Raw genomic sequence first — 22,976 nt, forward strand, 5'->3', positions numbered from 1 at the left:
TTTCCGTCGGGGCTGCCCCAAAGGCCAGAAACCCAGCACCGGGAGGCCAGGGGGTCTGGGGTGGCGGGGGGTGGGGAGGAAGGGAGGGGACCCGCTGCGGCACTCGAGGCCCTGGGCTGAAAGGGAAGAAAAATTAGAGGTCTTGACCAAGCAATCGTTTTGGTGACGGATCCTTCCAGTTTGGGGTCTGGCAGCCCTCGTCACCCGCACCCCCACACGCGTCCCTTCACCTCTTCAAGGTCATTACTAGAGTTCTCACTCGCAGCTCCGAGCGGGGAGGCCGCTGCGTGCTCTCCACCCCCACTTCCCCGGCAGGCACCCGAACAGGGCTTCTCCCGCGGCTGGGGCCTGGAGCCGTCCTGGCAAGTTTCTCCCCGAAAGAGAGAAGCAAGGGATGCGGGGCGGAGCCGTGCAGATTAAGCTGGCTATTCAGCGTCAGTGTCCAAGCTTTTCAGGTTCTCTAGACCCAGGCAGGTCCAAGTCTGAGAGCTTGGTCAGACCTTAGGAATTTCCAAAATCACTGGCCTGCCTCGTTTTGGCTATAAAGTCAATGTTACCGGAATCATTGACTTGACTAGGAGGGATCAAGCTGAACCTTCTTAAAGGGGGGTGGGGGGGAGGGGACTGTCACCACTCCTATCCCCTTTGTTTGCTTTGCTGCAAACAGTCCACCTCCGAACTCCCTGCAGCACAGACAGGAACCGTGTCCCTTTCCCCTTAAAGAAAGTGCTTTATGAAACCTCAGATTGGGTTCTCTCCGGTGTGGACGTCTTGTTCTGTGAGGCCCAGGCTGGCTGGAAGGAGGCCCACGGGCAGCCAGAACTGGAGTCGCGGTTTCGACTCTGGTTTTGAATCCGGCCCTTTGAGCAAGCTTAACACGTGTGGATTTAATTTCCCTTTCTTTCTCGCTTTCTTTTCTCCCCCCCACCCCCTTGTGAGGGAACAAGAAAAATAGTCTGCCGTGTCGACAGCGCGACACCGTTCCCTTTGCCAAAGAAAATTTGTCTTTCCAGAGTCCCGGAGAGCAGTGGGTTCCCAAATTTCCACTGCACCCTCCAGTTGAGGGAGGGGGTACCCAGACAGGCTCTCCGCCAGACCTGGAGGTATTAGCCCGGGTCTCTATTGTACTGGGTCAGAGCCCTGGAATTCAGTATATTTTCCCCACATCTTTTGGGGGCTCTGGGGACAGGCTGACTACACGGGAGGCCTTTCTGTGGGTTCTGGGCTGCAGATAAGGTTGGAGCGCTCAGGCTCAGTGCAGCCCATGGGGTAGGAGGTGGCTCCAGGTTCCCTCTCAGTTCAAGACCCTCACCCTTCTCCTCCACGGAGGACTCTCTAAATTGGAGAGGCAAAAACAGAGATGTTCCTTTGCATCCTGAGCCTTACCACCTTCTCTGCTCTTTGGGCGTTTGCAAAGCTCTAGCCTTGAGATCTCAGCTGGGCTTCTAGAATGATGCTCCCACTTCCATTTCTCATTTTATCACCCTGATGGAGCGGGGGTACCTCATCCGCCAAACTTGGGGGAGTGGGGAGGAATGTTTCCAAAGCACAGGGAAGAGCACCAACGTGAAGGAGAACAGTAGCAGTAATAATTCTCGGTGAAAATACTGGAGGAGAATATTGGATATTACAATAATAGCAATAGCCAGTATTCTTCCCAGATGCTTCCAGTCCAAAGGGAAGAATCTAGGAATGGAATAAAACTCAGAAGTTTTATTATAAAATTGGGAAGGGAGATACCACCGTCCTGGAAAAAAAAATAACAGAGCCAGATTTAACTAGGCAGGAGGGGAAGTGACCCCCTGAGAAACGAGGGAATTTCTCTCCCTTAGTCTGACTCCCTCTTTTGCAAAAGGAGTTGGTCCAAGTTTGGTCATATCTTTTGTTATAATTCTTATTCATTTTCCCAGGCCCTTCTGCTCTTCGCCCTACTTGTTGGCCTCCAGGAGAGACCCGAGTCAGGCAGGGATGCATTGGAGAAGAAACGGAAAAGAGGGTGTCTTCTTAAGCCAGTTCTTTTTTAGGGAGGAAAGAAAGAAGGTGGTTTGGGACTCGACTTTCTCAAAAACAGAGGCAGGAGTGAAGATCAACAGTGGTCTCCACTTGCTTTTGCCTGGTTTTGTTTTTGGACTTTTTAAGTGGGAATCTTTATTCTTCTACTCACGGCGATATTAAAATCAGGGCCGGAATTTTGCACAATGAGGAAAATGCGTGGGGGGGGGGTCGCAAACGCAGCTGGGAGCGGGTCGCGGAAAGCGGCGATCCACCCGGAGAAGGAGGGGAGGCTGCGTGTTGCCGCCTCGCTCTGGAACTTACTGCTCAATGACTGGGGGAAAGAATGGAGATGCTCAACACTGGTGGAGGTCTTTAATTTACTCGGCCCGTGGTCTGGCCTCCTCCGGAGCGTCCGGAACAGCGGGAAGGGGAAGCTGAGGCTTTGGAATCCTCTGCGAGCTGGTCCGGGGGGTGGCGGGGCCCGCGCCGGGGATGCGAGAGAAGGGAGCCAAACGGAAAGGAACTCGCCGCGCTCGGAGTTGCGCCTTCCCCTTCCAGCGCCGGCGGGGCCCAGGCCTCCGTTTCCGGCCCACCTCGGCCCAGAGGTCAAACGGGGACCCATCTCGAGGCCTCGGGCGAAGGATTTCGGCTTGCAGTCTTGGCGTCTGGGAGCCAACGCTGCACCCAACGGGCCTCGGATCGGGGAAAAGATAATTGTTAATAACTTGGGAAACGAAAGAGAATTGGGGGCAGTCGCTGCGGTCTGGCCGGGCGGAGGGACGCGGGTCCTGCTTGCTGGAAGCCCCAGGGTCTGAGGCCCGGCTAGCCCGGTTGCCCGCGCCAGGCGCTGGAAACCTCTGCCCTTTCTCCCCGCGGGCCTGACCTTGGCTCCTGGGGCTGCTCGGTTGGCTGCGTTCTTGACTTTTCGCGGCCGCTCAGGCCCCAGACGGCCGGGCCCGGAGCCAGGCCCTGCTTCGGAAAGCCCTGGGGGTTAGGGGCGAGTGAAACCCGGGATGGAACACCGGAGCTGGGGGCAAGGCCAGATTCCGACGACCGCTTCCCTCTCTGCCCCTTGGCGGGGAGCTTACCCTTGAGGAAGGCCCCGCGCTCGCTTGCTCAGTCCCAGGCAGGCCTAGCTCTTCCCCCGCAGTACGTTTTCGCAACTGCACCCAGCGCGTTCCCAGATGCGCGCAAAAGCTCGAGCGCATCCGCCACGGGGCGCTTAGAAGTTATGCCCATTGGTGAGACCAAAAATAATGCCAATCCTTATTGCAAAACAAAATAGAGCGTCTCACACCCAGTGCAGCTCCGGTCGCTGTAATTTCTCTCTGCAGAAATCACCCCCTCTACCCCCACCCCACCACCCACTCGCACCCAGCCCCGGCCAAGCCAAACTGGGACGAGTTGCATCCCCAGACCTAACTAGAGGAGCTCTCGCAGAATGGACTTTTTCTCAGCAAGAACATTGCGTACTCCTCTCTTTCTTCCACGCCTCGGTCGCATTTCCCCTGCGCGATAACCCGGTAATTACTTCTATGCAGATCTGCAAGCCGGCGCTGACTTATCGCGTCCCAAACAGAACCAGCTGGAGCGGCGCCTCGATATTCGTTTGCGGAGAGCTCCTCCTCGGAAAAAAAGTAATTTTTTAAATAATAAAAGGACTCTCGTGCCTCCTCCAAGGGACCTCGGTCCACCCCGGAACAACTTGATTTCTTCCCAATCGTGGGCCGACGTGGGCTCCCACCTCCCTTCGCCAAGAGCCCCCCCTCCCCCTCCCTAAGAAAATCGATCTTGGCTCTATTTGTGCCTGATGTTCACCACCCCCATTTCCCCAGAGAGCGCTGGGTTTGTTTATTTCTTTATTTATTCCCGTGGCCGAGACGTCTGGGACTTGGGGCTGCGCAGACCCGGGGCTGATAGACGAAGACCGACAGAAATTAACCTCCCGCCGTTGCCCCCCAGTCGAGCGTGACAGTGCGCGGGCCGGTTGCGTGACTCGTGACGTCTCCAAGTCCTATAGGTGCAGCGGCTGGTGAGATAGTCGGTATCGCCTGGTTGCCTCTTTATTTTATTGGGGTATGCCTGGTAATAAATAGTAATATTTAATTTGTCGAAGACCACAAACCAGCCTCGAGCTGGGAGGTACATACTACTCTTGACAGACGTTGGAAGAAGGCTTGGCCTTAAAGGGGTCTCTTTTGGGGGCCCTTGGCAAACTCTTCACTTGAACACCCACTCCTGCGCAAGGCACCACTGCTGGCTTCTGCGCTGGAAAGAAGAGGTGGGATTTTTGGAGGTGAGTGTCCCCCTGGACAGCTATGGGGGAGGGATAGGTTCTGCTCCGCACTTGGCCTGGCAAAGGCCCCCTGGCTTCCCTGCCCCAGCTCGGCCCTGCTGAATACCCCTTCCCAGAGATGCTGTTTTTCACGGTGGAAATAAGAATGCACTCTCCTGCATTTCGCCTTGGAGTGTCACCTGGCAGGAATAGATTCCCGCTGGAGGTTTCAAAATCCCAATTTCACTTGGGGTCCAGCACAGCCTGCACTCCACAGACCAAGTGAATCTGGCCAGGCAGTTACTTGGGGGAGTTCAGATTTGCCCTCCCGGGAGGGGCCTGCAAATTATTTATGGGAATTTATTTTATCCGCAAATCTCGGAGAGTTTAAAGGGATTGGAGAAGCCTTTCTGGATTTCCCCTTCCTTTTGCCAGAGATGCAGAGATTCAAGCTCATCCTGAAACCATGTTTGTTTCCACTCTTTGGCCCGGGGTCACCTCTTTAGTAAGCCCAAAGCCCTCTGAGCTGACATTCTGGAAGGGTGAGGGTGTTTTCACACAAATAAACTGCTGTGGTGAAAGGTTGTTTGCAAACAAACCTGGAAGGTGGAGTGAGAACTGTAGCCGAGGACACTGGGCTTGCTTTTTACCCCCTGGTCACCCCACTTTTAGGGATGGACGATCCGCTTTGTAATTTTGCAAGGGGTGTTACACCCAGCCGGCTGCTGATCTCCAGTGCATTTCTCCTCTCTCCATCCCTCTCCCCAGACCTTGGCCTGCAGGCCCAAGTCTCTAGTCAGAGTCCCAGAAAAGAATAAGGTGAGGGGGTACGGGAGGCAAGGGTGGGAAACGGAAGGGAACCCTGACATTTATTCCAAGCACCAATACTTGGTGCTCCAAACTGGGTCTGCTCAGGCTAAGACCTACTCACTGTGTTTACGCTTCTATTGACCTCTTCAACCCGCAAAATAATACATTTCAGACAGGGGGAGGGCAGGGAGAGGGGCCCAGTGGAGATGAAAATCCCAGCCAGTCTCCCATGACTGTTTGATTATTTTAATAAAACTGGGTACCGCCTGGCGTATACCTCCAGCCAGGGAGGTCTGCTGGCCCTGGGGGTGGGAGCCCCCGGCAGTTTCTTGGCATCTTTGATCTGGGCCCCCATCCCAATGCACCTTCACCCTGCCTTCACCCTGGAGTCGCTGGGAGTCGGGGTGGTGAGTGGGGAGGGGGAGAGATGTCAGGGCAGCCGTCGGCGGCCAGCCGGGCCAGGCGGGGTCACGCGGCTCTGTCTTGAGGTCAGCGTTGGAGGGAGAACGTGGGCCAGGCTTTCAGAGGAGGCGCGAGGCGTGTGTGTGCAGCGGAAGGCGTTCAGACTCCGTTCTCTGCATGGCCGTGTCCCCGAGATTACTTCCCGGGCAGAAGCCGACTGGTTTTGCGATGATTTGTGCAGGATTTTTTGCAGCCACCGAGCCGAGCTCAGAGCAGCAGAGATGGATGGAGGTTGGGAAGGGGGTGGAGAGGAGGGGTGATCTCCAGGTCTGGGTTTGAGAGTAGTGCTGTGATTTGAGTGTTCGGGAAATCTGATGGAAAAGGTGGTTGGGGGAGGGAGTGAGAAGAGAGAGGGAGGGAGAGAGGGAGAAAGGGAGGGAGGGGGGGGGGGCGGGAAAGAGGCAGAGGCAGGCTGTGTGCAGTGGGAGCTAGTTGGATAAGCAATTTCAGTACTTTGTAAGCATCAAGGCAGCCCAACGTCACTGAGCTCAGCTAAGTCGGCTTGTATTTCTGAGAGAGAGAGAGAGACAGACAGACTCTCTTTCCTCGGATTCCAGAACTTTAACCCTGAAAGCGGCGCCCAGAAAGGACCTTGACCATTCCCACAGCTCCCTCCCACCTCCCAGCTTCCCCTCCCCAGGGGTGCAAGTGAGGAGCAGGGTCCTGAGGTGTTAACGTTGAGGGTGCTCCCGGAGGCTGTTGCTTGCGTCCCTTGGAGCCCTTCTGGCGCCTGACAACTTGGAAGTCTTTAGGGAGAGCGAGCGAGCGAGCGAGCGCAAAGCGGAGGAGGTGTGTGTTGGAGGTGGGCAGTCGCTGCCGAGGCCCCAGCGGTGGGCGATCCTTTGGAGGCAGCGGTAGCCGCTACTCTGGGCGAGCAGTCCCCGGCATAAGCCCCGGAGCCACGATGCCCGCGCCCCCGCCTCGCCGCCGGCTTCCCTGCTAGGAGCAAGAAGGGATGTGGTGAATGCGCCGGCTTCGCCCAGCGAGGTAACGGTCCCCGCAGATGGCCCGGGAGGCTCGGGAGGGAGCGCTCCGGCCGAGTGGGCTCCGGGAGGCGCGGACGGCGGGACTGCAGCCCTGCCCGGGATTCTGCCGAGCCCGGCTTGCAGAGAGCTCCTGGCGCGTGGAGCCAGCCGGGGAGGCGCGCGGCCCAGGAGCGGCGTGGAGGTTTGCAGGACGCGCGGCCTGGTTCTGTCAAACTGCATCTAGCTCGCCCCCGCCAGCCCCGAGCCGCCGCCGACCCCGACCCGGGCGCCGGATGCGATCGTCCCTGCGGCCGGCGGCGGAGGCGAGCGCACGTGGGGGACACCAGCCCCGGGTTCTTTTGTTGCAAGCCGGCTGCGGGGGCTCCCAGCACCGCCTCTCCCGAACCCCGAGGGTGTGGTGAGGGAAGCTGCTTGGGAGTTGGGCCTCGGATGCCGTCCTCCTCGGCCCCGCTCTGGGTCTCCAGCCCCCGCAGCCCTGGGTGGGACCCAGCGTGTGGCTGAAGCGGCTGCTAAGCTCTGGGGGGCCATCCTTGGCGCTCCCTTCCCAGTCTCACTGGCTTTTGAGGGAGGAAATCCTTACTTGGAAACGTGGAGGAGATTGGAAAGCGATCAGAGCGAGAGGCAGGCTCCTCTGGGCTTGAACAGTTCCGCAGCTGTTATTTTTCGTGTTCCAAACTCCTAAGCCTGCAACCCAGGCCCTTCTACCCCTTGCGCCCGACCCAGGAGGCCGATCCAACGCCTGAAGCCCAGAATTTATCTGGGACCCACTAGATCCTCGCCACCGCCCCCCCGCCCCCCAAGCCTGGCCTGCACTTCCAGCGAGCCAGGCCCGGCTGAAGCTCGGAGAAACTCCCCTCGGCCTGGCCGCTCATCAAAATGCCGTCCCGGGCTGGGGAGCCCAGGAAGCCGAGGTCGCCGGGAGAACGCACCGCCGGGGCAGGCGGCCGACTGCTGGCCGCCGGCGCCCCGGGGTGCGCCCTCCTGCGCACTGCCCACCGCCGCTTTCCTGCCCTTTTCGTTGGGCTACTTTTCTTTCTTTCTTTCTTTCTTTTTTTTACCGTTGCTAAAAGTTGGGGGAAAAGGGAGGAGGACTCTTACTGTTGAAGGACTTTTAATTTTAAGGCCTGTAACTGATAAAGGATGAACGTGAATTCTCCTGCCGACCTGGTCTCTCGATCTGCAAAATCTTTCCCCTCCTCTGTTTTTGGTTTTGCAAGAGGCGGGTTGTTGCAGACATTTTGCCTGCTGCGGAAAAATATGCCTGTTGCGAGTTTTAATAAACACGGCTGTGATGTCCTTCCGTGAATTTGACGAAGAAAAACAATTCTCAAAAGGACACTAGGTTTTTGTTTTGTTTTTGGTTCGTACCCAGCGGCTTCCAAAAATACCCAGGTCTTATCTTTATTGGCTCTTCCAGAAGTCCAGACAAATTTGACCGGCAGCTGGCTTATCGTGGGGGAGCCTGCGCAGGGGAGATGCGGGCCTCGCCTCCGCCTGGCCTGACCCGGGTCTTTCGCAAGAGGTTGTGCGTGGTCATAAAAGTACTAATAATGATAATAATAAGGGGACCTTCGGCAACCTCCTTCCACGGGGAACGGAGGTGCTGGGGGCTGGAAACTGGGGACCCAGCTGCTCCCTCCTGTCACTAGAACAGCGTTTCCAACCTTCTTTTCTCTTTCTCTGCCTCTCTCTCTCTCTCTCTCTCTCTCTGCTTCCTGTCTTCAGAGCAGGACCCTTCGCGGGCACAGGGCGCCAGGCACACCATGGCCGACGCAGACGAAGGCTTTGGCCTGGCACACACACCCCTGGAACCTGACTCAAAGGATCTGCCCTGCGACTCCAAGCCCGAGAGCACGCTAGGGGCCCCCAGCAAATCCCCGGCGTCCCCGCAGGCTGCCTTCACCCAGCAGGTAAGAAGATCTCTAGCCTCTCGGCCCATTGCAGAAACCGAAGGCCCTCCTGTGGGGGAGGGGCGGGGGTGGGTTGCCCGTTGCCCATTAATTGTCCCCTTTCCTTTCTATCCCCGCTCATTCCACCTTTCTATGCCCCGCGTCCCCAGATCCCAGTATACTCCCATCCCCTTTATTGTGACGATAATCTTTACGGCCAGAGGAATTTGGACATATGTTTAACTTGTTAGAGAAGGCTTAATTATCTGGCTATTTGGGGCCAGCTAACAATAGCCCAGATCATTCCTGTGCTCCTGCGCTAGGTGTAGACTCAGCCCCGAGCACCTCATTAAGGGCTGGGTCAGCGGCCGCTTCAGGCCGGCGTGAGCGATGGCTTGACCCCTCTTCAGATCTTCCCTAGCCTTCGCCTCCGTCCACCTCCTTCGCGCCGCCGCTGGGACCCGGGAGTTGCACTATTTGTCTTGGGCCAGGCTCTGGAAGGCTGGCTCGCCCTGGCCGGTGGCGGGGAGCGCCCGGCTGTGCTGGGAGGTTGCTGGGAGCCATAGGATCCCCTGGCTGGAAGCTGGGCCCGAGTGGAGGGTGAGGCCTCGGCGCACTCTCTGTACCTTCTTTCCTGGGCACTCTGGATGCTCAAGGAGGCCCGCATAGCTCTTGATAATTTACACAGGGTGTCAGATGGGGTGCCAAGCGGGGTGACTTGACCAGCAGAGATATTTGGACGTAGCCAAATCCTTTCTTTGGGATTTCGATCGATCGATGTCCTTCCTAGCTACTTTATCACCTGTGTTTGCCCTTCCCGTCTCAGGAAGACGCGTGTATGGTTATAGAGAGGCAGAGGGCGGTGGGCACAGAGTTTGGGAAACTTCGATTGCTTTTCTTTTTGGAAAAGCAAATCCACTTACGAGGCAGTTACGGATTATGGCAAAGCGAAGATTTTTATGTATATATTTTTTTGCATCGGTTTTGTAAAATAGCTTTTAGCTGAAAGTGGAAATGTTGAATAGTTTCGGCTGTGCCCAGAATCAAAACAGCTCGAAGTGAACGAAGTTGGCTGTGAGGAGAACCTAGAAGGTTTGCTAATATAGACATTTGAATTTTTTTTTGACTGCTGGAACCTATTCTAGACACATTTTTAAGCTGAGATATTCACGTATGTCTATGTTTGCACCGCCACGGTGAGACTAAACACGCGTATGTACGGGATTTGCACGTGTGTGTGTTTGTGTGTGCCCATGCGGGTGTCTACAGAAGGATGTTCTGAGTGGGCTTTTTGAGATCGAGCGTTTTTGTTTTTGCTTTTGTTTTTTAGTTGCATCTTGGCTGAAAGGGTTTGAGATTGGTCCCTTTTTTTTTCTTTTTTTTGGTCTCTGTCTGTCCTCCCATGGGCATGCTAGAGCACCCTGATGTTTGGGGACTTTTCTCTAGCTTTGTGTTGGTGGCATCAGGAGACAGCAGTGCATCGTGGGGGGGAGGTGCACGGGGCCTGCACAGGGATTCCTATCTCCCCACCCCCACCCCCAGAGTCCAGGCAGCCCTGCCGTGGGCTGGGGGCAGTTCTCAGCCTCGGAGTCCAGAGACTCCAGAGGGAAGGAGACATCTGTGTTTGGGGGAAGTTTGGGGAGGAAAGGCCCACTGCTCCTGGGGCTCGTCTGTATGACTTTTCTCTCTTTCCTATAGGGCATGGAAGGGATCAAGGTGTTTCTCCACGAAAGAGAGCTGTGGCTGAAATTTCACGAAGTAGGCACGGAAATGATCATAACCAAGGCTGGGAGGTGAGCTGGCCACCTTTGTGGAGGGCCTGGGGAATTTGTGGGGGAGACGGAGAAGGAAAGGTGTCTCGGAGACCCAAGAGACGGAGACCCAGAGAAGGCAGAGGGGCAGAGAAAGGCGAGAACAGAATAGAGGAGAGAGAGAGAATGAATGTATTTTGTTTGACCTGATTTGGGTTAAAGATGCCTGGAGAAGTCCTCCAGTGACCCCCATCCCTGGTGGGGGAAACGCCTGCGAGAAGCAGGGCATTTCTCCCGCCTCGTATAGAAGAATGGAGAGCTTGGGAGGCTGCGCTCAGTGGACTGATTGGTAGTGGGAGAAAGTGGGACAAGGGGGAGAGGGAACGGGAAGCCAGAGAGGTGCGGAGTCGGCACAGAGATGAGACCCGCTTCCAGCCTTGACTCCTGGCCCCCACCCTCCTTCCCACCCTCCTCGACCTTGGAGTGGGTCCAGAGTCCCACCCGATTGCCAAACTCTGAATCGTCGAATGTATTCGCTACCTCTTTCATTGTTTATAGAAAGCAGGCGAAGCCTTTGAAACTGAACCGGGGCTCGGCCGGGCTCTATATACAGACACCGATAAACACGGCAGTTTCGGCAGTTTTGCCAAGACACTCACCCCAGAGTTCCTCTTAAAAGCTCACCGTTTTGTGCTAGAAGTGCTAGACGGCTGGAGGAGGCTGGGGGAGGGTCGTACAGCTCTGTATCTCAGGGTGCCAGTGTGCCCAGGCCTGGGGCCATCCTCACCACAGCCCCCCCCCCCGCCCCGGTGCTCCGTGTCCCCAAGGACAGAAAGCCCGCAGTCAGCCCCGAGCTGGCGTGTGAAGCCCGCCTGTGAAGCTGGCGAGGCCAGTAGGCCCAAGCCACGGAGTGTGTGAAGGGGGAGGGTGGAACCGTCTCACCAGACGCCCCCCGTTCTCCGGCCGAAGCCTCCCGCAATAAACTGACAACAGTGACATTTATTATTATTTGAAATTAAACAATGTCTGCTCCCCCGCTCGGCCTGAGTGAACTAGGAGGCGCGTTCTGTTTATACTGAAGAACTAAGCTCTTCTTCCCGTTCTGCCGAGGAAGGAAAGACATGGCCCGGCCCCCTCTGCCCCCGGCCTGAGCCGAGGGGATTTAACTATAAAAGGCCTGGGAAGCCTCCCGCGCGCCCGCCTGCAGGCGCACGCGCTCGGGCAGATAAACACCACCAGGCTTGGGCTCCAAGGCCTCCCTTCACTCACCCCCTTCCCGCCATCCCCGGGCGAGCCAGGGTCCAGCAGCTTGTCCTTGCTGGCTTTCCGGGGCGCACGCCACCGCCACCCCTCCTCCGACAGGAGGGCTGGGAATTTGGAGTGCGCACCCCAGAGCGCAGAGGGCGCGGGTACAGAGCCTGCAGGTCCCAAGCACCCACCTGCCCATGACCCCATCGCGGTTGTTTAATTTCCGAAACCAAACCCGGATGGGTTTTGAGTTTCTTCGCGGAGGGCCAAAGTGTTTAGACTCTCCAAGGAAGAGTGCCAGGTGCCTTGGAGAAGTTGGGGGGCATTTGGGAATAAAATTCAGCTAGAGCCTCGTGGCAGAGGTCACCAACTGAGCTCTGCTCTAGGGACGGAGGACTGTGGCCAGGACAGGAGGTGTATGGGCACCCATGGGTGTGCAGTCCCGAGGGCGCACACAGCCTGGGGTCCTCATGAGGCAGCAGCAGTGGGCTCAGTGGCCCCAGCACTCGCCTGGGCTCGGGAGGCCAGCTTTTCCCCTAATAGAGCTCCTTCTACCCCTAAATTATAAAGTAGGTCTCTGGCTCTGAAAAAGAGCGTTTACAAAGAACAAATGGAGGCTCCAAGCAGGGCCTTCTACATAACTGGTTCTTTTCTAGAAGCCTTGGCCTCCAGCTTTCTATTTTCCTCCTGGTTACAAATAGTCACCAGCCTCCTGCTCACCTCCGGGCCTATCTCCTCCCCAAAACTTCAAGGGAAACCTGGAATGGATCTTGCCAAGAGCGGAGCGGGGGCCACTTTTCTCCTGCACCGCTTCTCGAGGAGTTGCTTCTTTTATTAAAATGTGTAGACCTGCTCTTTACAGTACTGGCAGTAATATTCTCTTTCTCTCTTTCTCCTTCTCTCCCTCCCCCTCCCTTTCTCCGTCTTCCTCCCCTTCTCTCCCAGGCGGATGTTTCCCAGTTACAAAGTGAAGGTGACGGGCCTTAATCCCAAAACGAAATACATTCTCCTCATGGACATTGTTCCGGCCGATGACCACAGATACAAGTTCGCAGATAATAAATGGTAGGCACCTAGCGGCGTGGGCAGGTGGGGAAGGCGGGGGGTGGGGGAAGTGGAAAGCCAGACTCCCCTCACCACCCCCCCCTCCCGCCCCGCATTGAACCAAGAAACATTTTTGGAACTCCCTACTGTGGGCCAGAGGCTTTTGCTCCTATCCCGGACCACTCTGAGAGGAAGACACTGCAGCCTTTAGCCCCCATTTTATAGACAACAAAACTGAGGCTCAGAGTAAGTGAAGGGCCTGTATCTGTTGCTGCACCCGCGGGTTGTGGATTTTAGAAAAGGGTATTGTTTCCAAGCGCTGGAGGTATTTCTGGGGGCATAAAACCATTTACAGTTATTTTTTATGAGTTACCTGCTTTGAAGATGCCTTTTTATGAAATTGCAAAGTCAGGCCATGGTATTTGAGTTAAACAGGCAAGAGAGGAGAGGTCCATTCCTCGGGTGGATTGCTCCCATAGCTGTCAAGCGTGCAGAGGCTCAAACAGGAAGGCCCGTTTGAAAGCCCTCAAGGACTCCGCTTAAACTTTTTTGTCCAGGCTTCCAGAACCTACCGATGGTCCATGGGCAGCAAGAGGCTGCGAGGCCCGGCAGCGGCACCCCTGGTGCAGGGGGAGGAGTGAGGTAGAAGAAGAAAGAGCCGGGTGAGGGGCTCGCCTGGACACTGGCCCCAGGCCTTCTGGGCACCTGGGCTTACAGATGGCCAGGCGAGGCCCAAGGGTCAGGCCATTTCCAGATCATTCTCCTATTCAGCAGCCCTTGCCTGGCCCGGCACAGGACCCCACCAGCATGACAGGGCGCTAAGTCTAGGCGGGTTTTGCCCCTCCTTGGTCCAGGTCTGTGACGGGCAAAGCAGAGCCCGCCATGCCGGGCCGTCTTTATGTTCACCCGGACTCGCCAGCCACGGGGGCGCATTGGATGCGGCAGCTGGTCTCCTTCCAGAAACTCAAGCTCACCAACAACCACCTGGACCCATTTGGGCACGTAAGTACCTCGTGCAGCCTGCTCTCAGTCTCTGTCCGTCTGTCTGTCTTGCCCTCTCTCCTACCCCTGCTTCCTGAGTTTCTCTCTCTTCTTGGCTCCTCACACTCACGTTTTTCCTTTCCTCGCCCCACTCCACCCGCCTGGGTCTTTTCCTCTCTTGGCCTCCCTGATCCGGCCTTCTTCCCTTCTGGCTCCACCGCTCTCCTGTGCAGTCCTCTCTGTGGGCCACCGTCCCATGCTCTGGGGCCGCCTTTCCCCGGGTAGCTGGAGACCAGGGCCTGGGGGAGACTGAAGCGCACATGCCTGGTCTGGACCTCAGTCCCATCGGTGATGAGGGGTGGGGGGCTGGGTGTTTCAGATCTCAGAAAACCGGGTCCTTCTAACCCAGTGGGGACTCCGGCACAGGCTTGCCCAGAGGCTGGACCGTGGTGGGAGCCATAGATACCTTCCTTGCTCACTTCCACATCTTGCCTTATTATTGAGATGTTCCAGCTGACAGGGGGACCCCAGGCCACCTGCTCCCTCTTTTACAGAAGGGGAAACCAACCTGCCGGAGGCCAACCCTGGTACCCCTTTTTATTTTTATTTTTTAAAGATTTTATTTATTTATTTGAGAGAGAGAGAATGAGAGAGAGCACATGAGAGGGGTTAGGGTCAGAGGGAGAAGCAGACGCCCTGCCGAGCAGGGAGCCCGATGCGAGACTCGATCCCGGGACTCCAGGATCATGACCTGAGCCGAAGGCAGTCGCTTAACCAACTGAGCCACCCAGGCGCCCCTGGTACCCCTTTTTAGCTGATAGCTTGGGATTATCAGTTTTTCCCCCCAACTTCCAGCTTCCCCCCTGCCCCGCCCCCACCACGCCCGGAGCAGGCAAACCTGGACCAGAGCCCTAAACCTGGAGTCCGCATGGGTCCCCCAAGAGCGGCCTGGTGAACCCCCTGAATCTGCATGTGGGACATTGAGTGTCCTGCCCCTTCCCACCTTCCAAAAGAATGTGTAGCTTTTTCGCAGATTCTCTCGCTTTAAGTAGATTCTCTTCCTCAACAAAAAACAAATGAAGAACAAAACACCGATTTGGGGGAAAATGTCTCTAGCTCTTTTCGTTGGCAATAACTGATCACCAGGACAGGACACAGTCTCTGAATTCAGTGTGTTCAGAACCCTTGGCTTGATGATTCCACCATCAAGTGGGCTCCTTCATCTTCGGGCACTTGGCCTTCATAGCAGCCTAGAAAGGAGGACACAAATATGCACCCTTTATAAATGGGAGTCCAGGGGACAGGAGGGCACTTGCCCAGGGTCATGCAGCTTGTTTTTGGCAGCAGGGATTTGAGGCTTGATCTCTCTAATTCCAAGAGTGGTCTCTATCCTGCCATGTGGTCTCTTTAGGGAAAATCAACAAACACAGGGTCCTCGGTTGAGGGTACTGGGTTTGAATGGATTTGATCCGGAGGAGGACCGTTTGGGAATGTCCAAAGGGAGAACCTGCTCCTGTGGGGCCTTAGGGCTAAAACACTGAACCCGCAGGGTGTGTGGTGGGGTTGGGACAGTGATGCAGGCCACCGCCATCTCTGCACGTGGTCCCCGGGAGCTTGAACTGTTGGCCGCTGGGAGGAAGAGAGAAGGAAGGCCCATTCCCTTCCTGCTTGGTGGGGAAGGAGCAGAGGGTGCAGAGAGGTGTTTCAGGGCAAACCGCCCGGCCTCCTCCGCGTTTCAACCAGGCAGTTTGCCGGCAGCCTGCTGCGGGCGGGAGCATCCCCGCCGAGAAATGCCCTCGAGCTTCCAGGGGCGGCGGCTGGCCGGGGTGACGCGTACCTGCGGACGCAGAACCGGGACTCTGTCTAGGTTAAGCGCCGGGGAGAAATGGGATGGTTTTCCCCTCCTGGCTGGCGGCCTCCAGGAGGCTGGGTAGGACCCTTTTGTGGGGGACCCCGTGGAACCTTGGTGCCAGACAGTGGGACTGTCTCACTCGGGCGCCTGGCTTTCTCTCTGCGTGCGTCCCGGGGGTGCCCTTTGGGCGCGTTGGGGTGGGCGCCTGGGGAAGGCGCGCGGCCCCGCAACCAGGCTCCGGCACCCTTGCGAGTTTCCAGTCCTCCCGAGCCCGCGGGAGAGGGAGGGCGCTCGGGGTGGCCCCGGACTCCCCCGCTGCCACGCAGCCCTGCCCCCCAACTCCGGACTCGGAGTCCAGAGCCGCCCTAATGAAATTAGGAGCCATTAGATCGCCCTCGCGCTGACGTCTCCACACTGTCCCCGGCCGTCAAAGCAATTTGGCTAAGCCGGGACGATGGGCGCGCCGGCCGGGGACTGCGGCGGCCCGCGGGGCCCCGCTGCGTCTCTCTGTCGCCACGCCGCCCCGGCCGGCGTCGCTATCGGCCAGGGAGGCGGCCGGGGCCGCGGCGGCCGGAGATTAGAGCCGCGCGGCCGGGGTCGTCGGGAGCCGCGGGGTCCCGGGTTCTCGCCCCTCCCCACCTCCCCTCCCCCTCCTCCGGGCGGGTCTCTAGGGTTGGCCCAAGGACCCTGCCCCAGGGTCATCAACGCGAATAATCAAAGACACCGGGACAGTCTCCGCCGCTCCAGTTGGCGGTCCTGGGGAAAAAGCAGGCCAGATTTTCAGCCCGTTGAGCGCGGCGATTGGCGCATTCGGTGGGTATATATCCGAACGCTTTGATAAATGTTCGCCTAGGCAGCCTCCCGAAATCATCAAAAGCCAGGCGTCCTCCAAACAGCAAAGCCAGTTTCATTAGCAAAGATGCTCATCCGCTGGGGCTAGTCCTGCTCCAGCAGAGAGGGTGTGGAGTCTGGAGCCTCTCTCCCCCTTAGTACTGTTTAGAGTCGTCCTGTTAAAGGTGCAGCTGCAGCAGTAAGACCCCGCTTGTCCCTGGGAGCACCTCAAACATTGAGTCGGTAGAAAGGAAGGAGAAAGAGCGCATTCCCAAAAAGGTAGATGCAGTCCTTCTGTCTGGGGCCAAGTCTGGAGATAGTTCCCACAGTGGATCCCGAAAACGTTGATAAAGTTGTAGAAAGGGAACCTGGAGAGAAGCAGGCCCTCCTTTGGTGGCAGTGTGATGGCGGGTGCTTCTTCGCTCCAATCTCTCCATCCTTAGAGGCCCACTCCCCATCCCATTATCTTCTTCTTTTTTCCATTGACTCTATTTTGCACGTTCTCCTAACAAAGGGCCAAGCCTGTGATTTTTACTCCAGTTCTGCAAACACTGGTCTTTTTCTTTTCGGTCTTTTAGCCGGTTTCTTTTTTTGGGGGGTGGGGGGATGTTTGTTTATTCGTTTGTGTCTTCTCCCCTTTCATTCTGAAATTGACGCTTAAACTTCCCCCTGGGAAACCAGTTCCTTGCTCCAGACTTGCTTCTCTCCTATGGGGGTGGGGGGGAAGTACCCTATGCAGGAGTTAATTTATTAAGCAAACTTTATTAAGAATTCTGATTTACTGCCGTGTGTGCTTTGGGTAGATTCCTGGAATATTACCCTGGCTTTTTGGGTTGGAAATTGTCATCTTTGAAATGTTTCTTTTTAATGAAATCACTGGCCCCCTTTTCAAAACAGGAGAAAAAAAAAATCAGACCGTTTTTTGAGAGCCTGTATAAGGAGGTGAATTTTAAGGGTGGAGAGAGGGGATTTATTGGGAAACAAAGGGGTTTTGATTTTTCTTACAATCTCATTTTCCTTATTATTTTTAGATTATTCTAAATTCCATGCACAAATACCAGCCCAGATTACACATCGTGAAGGCGGATGAAAATAATGGATTTGGCTCAAAAAATACTGCGTTCTGCACCCACGTCTTTCCTGAGACGGCGTTTATCGCCGTGACTTCCTACCAGAACCACAAGGTAAGCCCGAGGCCCGGGAACCGGCGTGCTGGGGCCACTGCCTGAGCCTTTGCAGGAGGATGCAGGGGTCTCCTGCTGAAACTCTTAAGCTCTGAGGGCTTCTTCATTCGCTCACAGCGGGCACCAGCTTCTACCCCAGGGGGCTGGGGCAGGGACCAAGCTACATCCTGAGGGTTGCAGCTCTTTGTACTATATTCAGGGATTTTCGGGACTCTCTTCTCTGTCTCTCTGTCTCTCCTTGTCTCTCTGTCTCTGTCTCTCTCTCACACACACACCGGTTAGAAACAAACTTGTCAGACTGTAGGTGACCGCGCATTCAAATACAGGAACGCATCTCTCTGCACGCATGAAGTGATCGGCAGGAAGAAAGGTCACTTTATTGCAGGGCTCCGTGCTCTTGGGTGGGGGCCTGGGGCCACCTTCGTGGAACCTCTTTCTCAGGTGAGGGTCTCTCCTCCAGTTTGCCTTTGGGATGCATTTCAGCTTGACCTGGGGCAGGTGAAAAATTGCCAGGAGCCTTGGGCTTGGATTTGCAAGATGCTTCTCTCATTGTCTCCGTGGTTACTGATCCTGGACAGACCACAGTGAGGCAGGGTTGGCATTGTTGAAAATCAGAACAAAAACCCAAAAAACCCAAGCGACCTCTGCCACCTCCCCCCGGCCCCCGCCCCAGCTCCCAGGAGTTAGAGGAGACCGCAGCAAAACCACAGCTTGCGGATGCCTCAGTCTTCCAGAAGGAGGCTGCAGTGTGGTGTAGACGTGGGAGGGTACAGCTCGATCCTGTCAACGTCAACTCCCACGCTGTTCAAAATCCAGGCCCCAATTTGGGCATTTCCAAGCTGGACAATGGTGCTGGAACAGGTTACCCCCTCACTGCAGGTTGGGGGGATATCTTTTCTTTTTTCCCAGGAGAAAGGGCTTCTCTTGACTTCTCATGGTTCACTTCTGTTCTTTCGAAACTTAAGTGCTTCTGGATTCATTTTATTGGTGGGGGGGCAGGATTGAGTGATTCTTAAGCCTAGTTCTGAAAAGACATATAGAATCTGGCAAGGCAAGATACAGGGAAGGGGGCACTGTAGGGGTGCAGGTTGTTAGCATTAAGTAGTGTGATCTGGGTTGGAGGACTGTTGAAGGCGAATGTAGGGACTTCCATATGGGATCAGTGAGGGCAGGTCACTGGGGCAATATAAGGAGATGGACATGGGGATGGTGACGCCCTTCCTCCTCCACAGCTCCTGTCCCCACCTGCAAGGAAGGGTGGCGGGAAGTTACAGGGGCCGTGAAGCCAGGTGGAAGAGGCCAGGGCAGGGGTGAGGGGTAGGTTTAGCACCCTAAAGCCTCCCGCCTATATGCTGGGGGTCAGATAACACCCCCCCCACCACCACCACCAGGAAGCCAAGGCAGTTATAAGATGGTAATGTCCAAATTCAGCTTGTCAGTCACCAGGCCAAGTTGTGATGGATGGTCCTTTCTAGGCTGCAAGTCCTGTCTGGGGACTCAAGCCTTGAGAGAGCTTCCCTCCAGAAGAAAACTCGCTCTCTCCAAAATGCAATTACTTTTTAAAGGGGAAGAAGGATTTTTCTGAATTCCACCCCTGACTTGTCAAACCAACAAGAGCAAAAACATTAAGGTCAAATACTCTGAAAATTGCAAAACTATTTCAGGCTAATTTGGGTCTGGCTGCTAGAAACCTGTTTCCTCTATGGCTATTGTAAATCTATGTTTAACTTTGTGGTGACAGTCACAGGGGAAAAAATTGGAAAAAATAGCAACGAGCACACTCAGTCTCACTGCTCCCTCCCTCCCTCCCTCCCTCTCATATGTATGTATACACACACACACACACACACACACATCTATATATTTATATATCCATACACACACACACACACACACACACTTAGACCTGACAGAGGGTCCAAAGATATATCAGATTTTCTTTCTTTCTTTTCAATTAAAAAAGCCCAGACTCACACAGAAAGGACAGGAAATGGTAGACTCATGAAAGTGACCTGCTAAAGAAAGATGTGAGTGCTTGGGGCCTTTGGGGGAAATCCCTAAGCTCTGTGTAGTTATGATCTTAGGGTCCGTCAGGCAAGGCTAGATCTGGGAGAGCATGTACTCTCTCTCTCTCTGTCTCTTTCTTTTTTTTTTAAAAGATTTTATTTATTTGTCTCAGAGAAAGAGAAAGTGAACGCACAAGCAGGGTGAGCGGCAGGCAGAGGGAGAAGCAGGCTCCCCGCTAAGCAGGGAGCCCAAGGCGGGACTCGATCCCAGGACCCCGGGAGCATGACCTGAGCCGAAGGCAGACGCTCAACCAACTGAGCCACACCAAGGCTCCCCTCTTTCTTTGCTTTTTGAGGCATAAGTATCATACAATAAACTGCAATATTTGAAGTATACAATTTGACGAGTTTGACATGTATTTATCATTGTGACCACTTGTGAATATACCCTACTCCCTCATATTTCTGTTTTTTTAAAATGTCCTTCCCAATGAATATATTTAGTGATCTATGCGCTTGAAGGAGTGTCTGCCTAATAGGGTGTATACGTGTGAGATTTGAGTGCAATCTAGGGGATTGTGTGTCTAAATGCTCATGGGTCTAAAAATGTGTGTCTCCAAATCCGCATCCAGAGAGATGTGTGTCTGATGACCACACAACGGGTTCACAGATGGGAATTTGGGTACTGTTTTGTTTTGTTTTTAATTGGTTGGGCCATAAAGGTTTTTTTCACCAGCCTGACATCCGGAAGAGGGATTTCATAGAAGACAACTTTCCGTCATTCTTCCCCCTCCCACTTTTTAGTTGTGAAGTACCAAAGGCCCCTATGTTCTTCGTCAGGAAGCAGTCTAAAGCAGTAAAATTTTCCAGCCCACTCCAGGGCTGCTGCAGGCGTTCCCCACGTGGATATAGGACGTGTGACTTAAACACTCAGGCCAAGCTGAGTGTGGTTTGTGGACTCTGTCTTGTTCCTTTATTGTCCCATCTGGCTGGGCGAGGTATTGAGACTCTTGATTTCATGGGCAGAAGCCACTTGCGCTCTTACTCACCCTTGCCTAGGGTTCAGGTGGGACTCTGGAGGCAGGCTGCCTGGGTTTAAATCCATTTGACTTGGGCAAGTTACTGGACTCAGTTTTCCTCCTCTGTAAAATGGGGATGAGACAAGAATTGCTAATGTTTATCAGCGTGAGGACTAAACGAGATAATCTTTGGAAAACGCGTAGCACAGAGCATTGCACGCATGCTCACGCAGAGGGTGAGTTATGATGCTGTGGATTGACTACTCAGCTGATCCATTTATAACAGGACAACTCCATCCAAAACGCAGGCCCTGGGAAACTCTTTGCCTTCCCTGATTATTCTAGAATCAGAAGAACTGAGTTTTCAAATAAGTTCTTCTTACCGTGTTTGAAAAGCCACTACAAGTGTCCGTCTTGGTGGGTGAGTTCGTTCAGTCCCTGAACATGCCATCAATTCAAGGACTCTTTGCCCCGCATGATGCTTTGGATACGCGAGCGAGGACAGAACAGCAATCCACGGGATTAAATTGCCAGAACAATTTGGGACACTCATTTTTGGTGTAAGTGGCCCAATGCCTTCAGAATGCTCTCTCTCTGCTCGGATGCCGGTATCCCAGGTGGAGGCAGGTACCTGGCGACCTTCGTTTGTTAGGCAGGGGTCACACACCCGTATGCCCCGCGGCTCCTAATGACACGACGACATGTTTCCTCAGCCCAGCTGTGATCCCAAGCTGGATCTGGGAGCTATTTTCCCAGATGGCTGACAGCTTGAAAAAGATATTTAAAAAACTCGACTCTTTCGTAGCAGTGACGTTTGCTCTGTGAAACACGTTTTTGTAAGGTTTTTGATGAGGCTGTCAGCAGCGCCCAGAACAAGCCCTAGAAATATTTAGGTGTTAAAAAATGGTCACGTGGGCATCTCATTTCTCTGCTCTTGCAACAATGGCTGTGTATGCAAGCCATGTCTATCCCCCAATATTAACTTACTTTGCCGTTAAAAGGCATTTTTCCTCCTGCTTAAATCATTGTGTAAAGAGTCTGTATTTATGAGGTATGAGCTTTCTGGTTCGGACCAGGAAATGAACCCCTAATAGAGAGACATAATTAAGATTTTTGGCCCTTGTGAGGGTTTTTTTTTTTTTTCCCAAAAGCAAGAATTCACAACAATTATTCTCATTAATTTTTACAACCTCTGTCTCACTGGTTGGAGCTGGTATTTATATTTGTTTTAGCCCTCACCCTCCACCCTCCCCCGGATATCCGGTTTTATGCTGATCTTGGAGAGGGAGTACATTTGTGCGACGAGTGCAAGTCCGTTTCATTGGAGCCTTTTAGTAGAACTCAGACATCCGACCGGATCATGTGCCCATGAGTGAGCTAGCCAACATGCAGCGTGTTTGGAAGGGAATTCCAGAGCTGGGGTCTGTACGGACTCAGGCGGACATTTTCACCTGCAGCTGAGCTTGTGTATGAGCATTTCTCAAGGGTAATAATCCTTATGCCTTCTAGACCTCCATACTCAGTCTATGCATAAGACTTACGTAAGATCAACCTACTGAAGTGTCTGTATAGCAAACTGTGCTTGTCCTGTGCAATCATCTTTTTGGAAGCTCAAACATTAGGTAGTAGTAGGACCTGTTTGGGGTGCAAGGGATGGTTTCAAGCGAAAGAGTTTTGCTGATAAAAATACCAAAGCCCACCTCCCCTCCTTTTTTTTTTTTTTCCTTTTTTTTCCCCTTACAGTAATTGTTTGTCCCCAGCTCTTGCTGGAACAGAGATGTCATGGACTAGCCATTCATCCAGCCCCGATACCACACCCATGTTGCCTACAAAACTCACAGGGAAGTGCAGCGAGGATTCCCTCCACCTCTTTTTGAATGATCTGATTTTTACTTCACATTTTGAGAATCCTACCCCCCCCCGCCCCCCACCTTTAAAAATAGCATGATTTATGGTCAATTGGGTTGCATTTTTTAATGATAAAGCCTGAGTGGGAAAGAAAGCTCTACTAGGTAATGGCCTGTTGGACTCAAAACAGAAGTGGATTCGGGAGTGCACATTTTAAAGACTGTGTTTCTAAGAGACCTTTACAGGTTTTTCTACTCATTCTGAAGGGTCAAGTCAAAATCAGAAAGTTGTAGGAATGGGTCCAGTTTAAAGAAAATGAGGGAGGAGGGAATGTGTGTATACATAAAGACACACACCTATTTTAAAAGTTTTAAAATATGTCTTATTTTTTTAGAGTGGTTTTAGGGTGACAGCAAGGTAAAGTGGAAAATACAGAGTTCTCTTAGACCCCCTGTGCCCCCGCCCTCCACAAAGGCTCCCCCATGATCAACATCGCCACCGCCCACCAGACTGGGACATTTATTACAATCGATGAACCTACACTGAGACATTGTTATCACCTAGAAACTACATGAGGGCTCACTCTTGGGGGTCGTAGATTCTGTGGGTGTGGACACATATAGAGTCGCGGACATGTATCGACCGTTCCATTATCATACAGAATAGCTTTACTTAAAGTCCTCGGTGCTCTGCCTATTCATCCCTCCCTCCCCACACAAACTCTGGCAACCACTGGTCCCTTTTTGCTGTCTCTATAGTTTTGCCTTTTCCAAAATGTCATAGGGTTGGAATCAT

At 54.1% G+C, this 22,976-nt stretch overlaps 1 protein-coding gene across 1 annotated transcript in view; it reads left to right on the top strand.

Annotated features, from left to right (window-relative positions):
- The first annotated feature begins 5,937 nt into the window (after positions 1 to 5,937).
- Positions 5,938 to 22,976, top strand: part of TBX5 (T-box transcription factor 5) — a 43,982-nt gene continuing 26,943 nt past the window's right edge. Inside the window, exons 1-6 of the mRNA XM_081802152.1 lie at positions 5,938 to 6,529; positions 8,254 to 8,438; positions 10,116 to 10,210; positions 12,362 to 12,481; positions 13,315 to 13,462; positions 17,156 to 17,308. Coding sequence (XP_081658278.1) covers positions 8,292 to 8,438; positions 10,116 to 10,210; positions 12,362 to 12,481; positions 13,315 to 13,462; positions 17,156 to 17,308 — 663 coding nt within the window. The 5' untranslated portion in view covers positions 5,938 to 6,529; positions 8,254 to 8,291. The remainder of the gene's footprint in view (positions 6,530 to 8,253; positions 8,439 to 10,115; positions 10,211 to 12,361; positions 12,482 to 13,314; positions 13,463 to 17,155; positions 17,309 to 22,976) is intronic.

The sequence above is a fragment of the Leptonychotes weddellii genome, chromosome 13 (assembly GCF_054177405.1).
Source record: "Leptonychotes weddellii isolate Sample4059 chromosome 13, ASM5417740v2, whole genome shotgun sequence".
Taxonomy (NCBI): domain Eukaryota; kingdom Metazoa; phylum Chordata; class Mammalia; order Carnivora; family Phocidae; genus Leptonychotes; species Leptonychotes weddellii.